The sequence below is a fragment of the Nicotiana tabacum genome, chromosome 4 (genome assembly GCF_000715075.1).
Source record: "Nicotiana tabacum cultivar K326 chromosome 4, ASM71507v2, whole genome shotgun sequence".
Lineage (NCBI taxonomy): Eukaryota > Viridiplantae > Streptophyta > Magnoliopsida > Solanales > Solanaceae > Nicotiana > Nicotiana tabacum.
Window position 1 is genome coordinate 60606532 of NC_134083.1, and position 2226 is coordinate 60608757.

Here is a 2226-nt window from a genome sequence, read left to right on the forward strand (position 1 = left end):
ACTCCTGCCAAAACCTGCTGGTGAAAACCTTGTCCCTATCTAAAACTATGGTCTTGGGCATACCATGTAGCTTAAGCACTCTATCCATGAATCCTTGAGCTACATCTAGAGCTGTATAGGGATGTTTGAGTGCCATGAAGTGAGCGGCTTTACTCAATCTGTCCACCACCACCAAAATAACCTCTTTACCCGCAACTTTAGGTAGACTCTTTATGAAATCCATAGAAATGTCATGCCACACCTTTTCTGGAATCGGTAAAGGCTGGAGTAGGCCAGGGTATGCCATATTTTCTCCCTTGCACCTTTGACAAGCGTCACACTCCCTTATATGTTTGTAAACATCTTGCTTCAATTTCTTCTAATAGAAATCCCGTTTTATCCTCTTGTATATAGCAGTGATTCCAGAATGACCTCCCATAGAACTGTCATGATAGAATGTTAATAGCTGCTTCCTCAAGGACTAGTCAGCTCCTACCATCATCTTACCCTTCCTGCTTAGTATACCCCCAGTGAAGGAATAATAAGGCTTGGGATTAGAAGATGACCGAATACTATGTATCAGTTTTGCAATTGTCGATCTTGATCCCAGCTGAGCTTGATAGATTCCAATAACTGTGAAGAGACTCCAGAAATACTAAAGAGTTGAATGGCTTCCTCTTTTCTTTAAAGAGCATCTGCTACAAGATTTGCCTTCCCCTTTTTATAGGAGATGGTATAGTCATATCCTAATAGCTTCACCAACCACTTTTGTTGACTGGGAGTAGTGATTCTTTGTTCCAAAAGTTACTTAAGGCTATGATGGTCTGTCTTGATCACAAAGTGCCTGCCCAAAAGATAAGGTCTCTATTTCTGAACTGCAGTTACCAAAGCCAAGAGTTCCCTTTCATATACTGATAGAGCTTTGTTATTTTCTGACAACCCTTTACTAAAGAAGGATATTGGCTTATTGTCTTGCATCAACACTGCTCCAATGCCTTCACCTGAAGCATCGGTTTCTATTACAAACTCCTTAGAGAAGTCAGGCAATGTTAGAACAGGAGCAGAGGTAATAGCCTTCTTCAAAGCTTCGAAGGCTTCAGTAGCCAATGAATTCCAAACAAAGCTCCCCTTTTTGAGTAAGTCATGCAGTGGTCTAGCAATCAAGCCATAGTTCTTGATAAACCTTCTGTAGTACCCAGTAAGACCAAGGAAACCCCTCAATCTCTTCAATGTGTTTAGTTGAGACCAACTCCATACAGCTGACACATTCTGTTGGTCCATGGCCACTCCCTCATTACTGATGACATGGCCCAAATAGTCTATCTGTGTAGCTCCAAAAGCACACTTGTTTTTTGACAAACAACATATGAGACCTTAATATCTAGAAAGCCTCCTCTAAATGAATCATATGATCTGACCAGTTGGAACTATAAATGAGTATATCATCAAAGAAAACCAAAATGGATTTCCTGAGATAACGATGAAAGACATGGTTCATGAGACTCTGAAAAGTGGAAGGAGCATTAGTCAAACCAAAGGGCATTACCATAAATTCATAATGACCATGGTGAGTCCTAAATGCTGTTTTAGGAATGTTCTGCTCAAACATCCTAATTTGATGATACCCTGACCTTAGATCTAACTTTGAAATATACTTGGCTCCATGTAATTCATCTAACAGCTCCTCAATAACAGGAATTGGAAACTTATCCTTTACTGTATTGTTGTTCAACTCCCTATAATCCACACACATTCTCCATGTTCCATCCTTCTTCTTCACCATTATAATAGGTGAAGAGTAGGGACTGGTACTGTGCCTTATCACCCCAGAACTCAACATCTCATCTACCATTTTTTCAATCTCATCTTTCTGAATAGCTGGATATCTATAGGGTCTCTTGTTTATTGGAGCAGTACCTTCTTTTAGAACAATCCTGTGATCATGTTACCTTGAAGGTGGTAGTCCCTTAAGTTCCTCAAATATGTCCTTGTACTCTCGCAGAATCAAGTCTAGTTCTGCAGTCTTTTCTTGGTCTTGGTCTTGGCCTACTAGTGAAAACAACCCAGCAACTTCACTTGAATTCCCTTCTGCTAGTACCCCCACTGATATCATGCATAACTCTGTTGGCTTAGCAAGAAACTTGTCCATTCTTCGTGCTTGAATAAACTTAGCAGCAGGAGGTTAAATCCCCCTTAGAGAGATCTTCTTGCCCATGATAGTGAACTCCATTTTGAGTTTTCTGAAAT

General features: G+C 40.3%; 1 protein-coding gene across 1 annotated transcript; it reads right to left on the minus strand.

Moving 5' to 3' along the window:
* Positions 1 to 843: 843 nt before the first annotated feature.
* LOC142179942 (putative mitochondrial protein AtMg00860) lies at positions 844 to 1260 on the minus strand. The gene has a single exon (XM_075250843.1). The coding sequence runs from the start codon at positions 1258 to 1260 to the stop codon at positions 844 to 846; it is 417 nt and encodes a 138-aa protein (XP_075106944.1).
* Positions 1261 to 2226: the final 966 nt, after the last annotated feature.

Coding starts and splice junctions, on each gene's coding strand:
- LOC142179942 (XM_075250843.1), bottom strand. CDS start 1,260: ATGGACCAACAGAATGTGTCAGCTGTATGGAGTTGGTCTCAACTAAAC.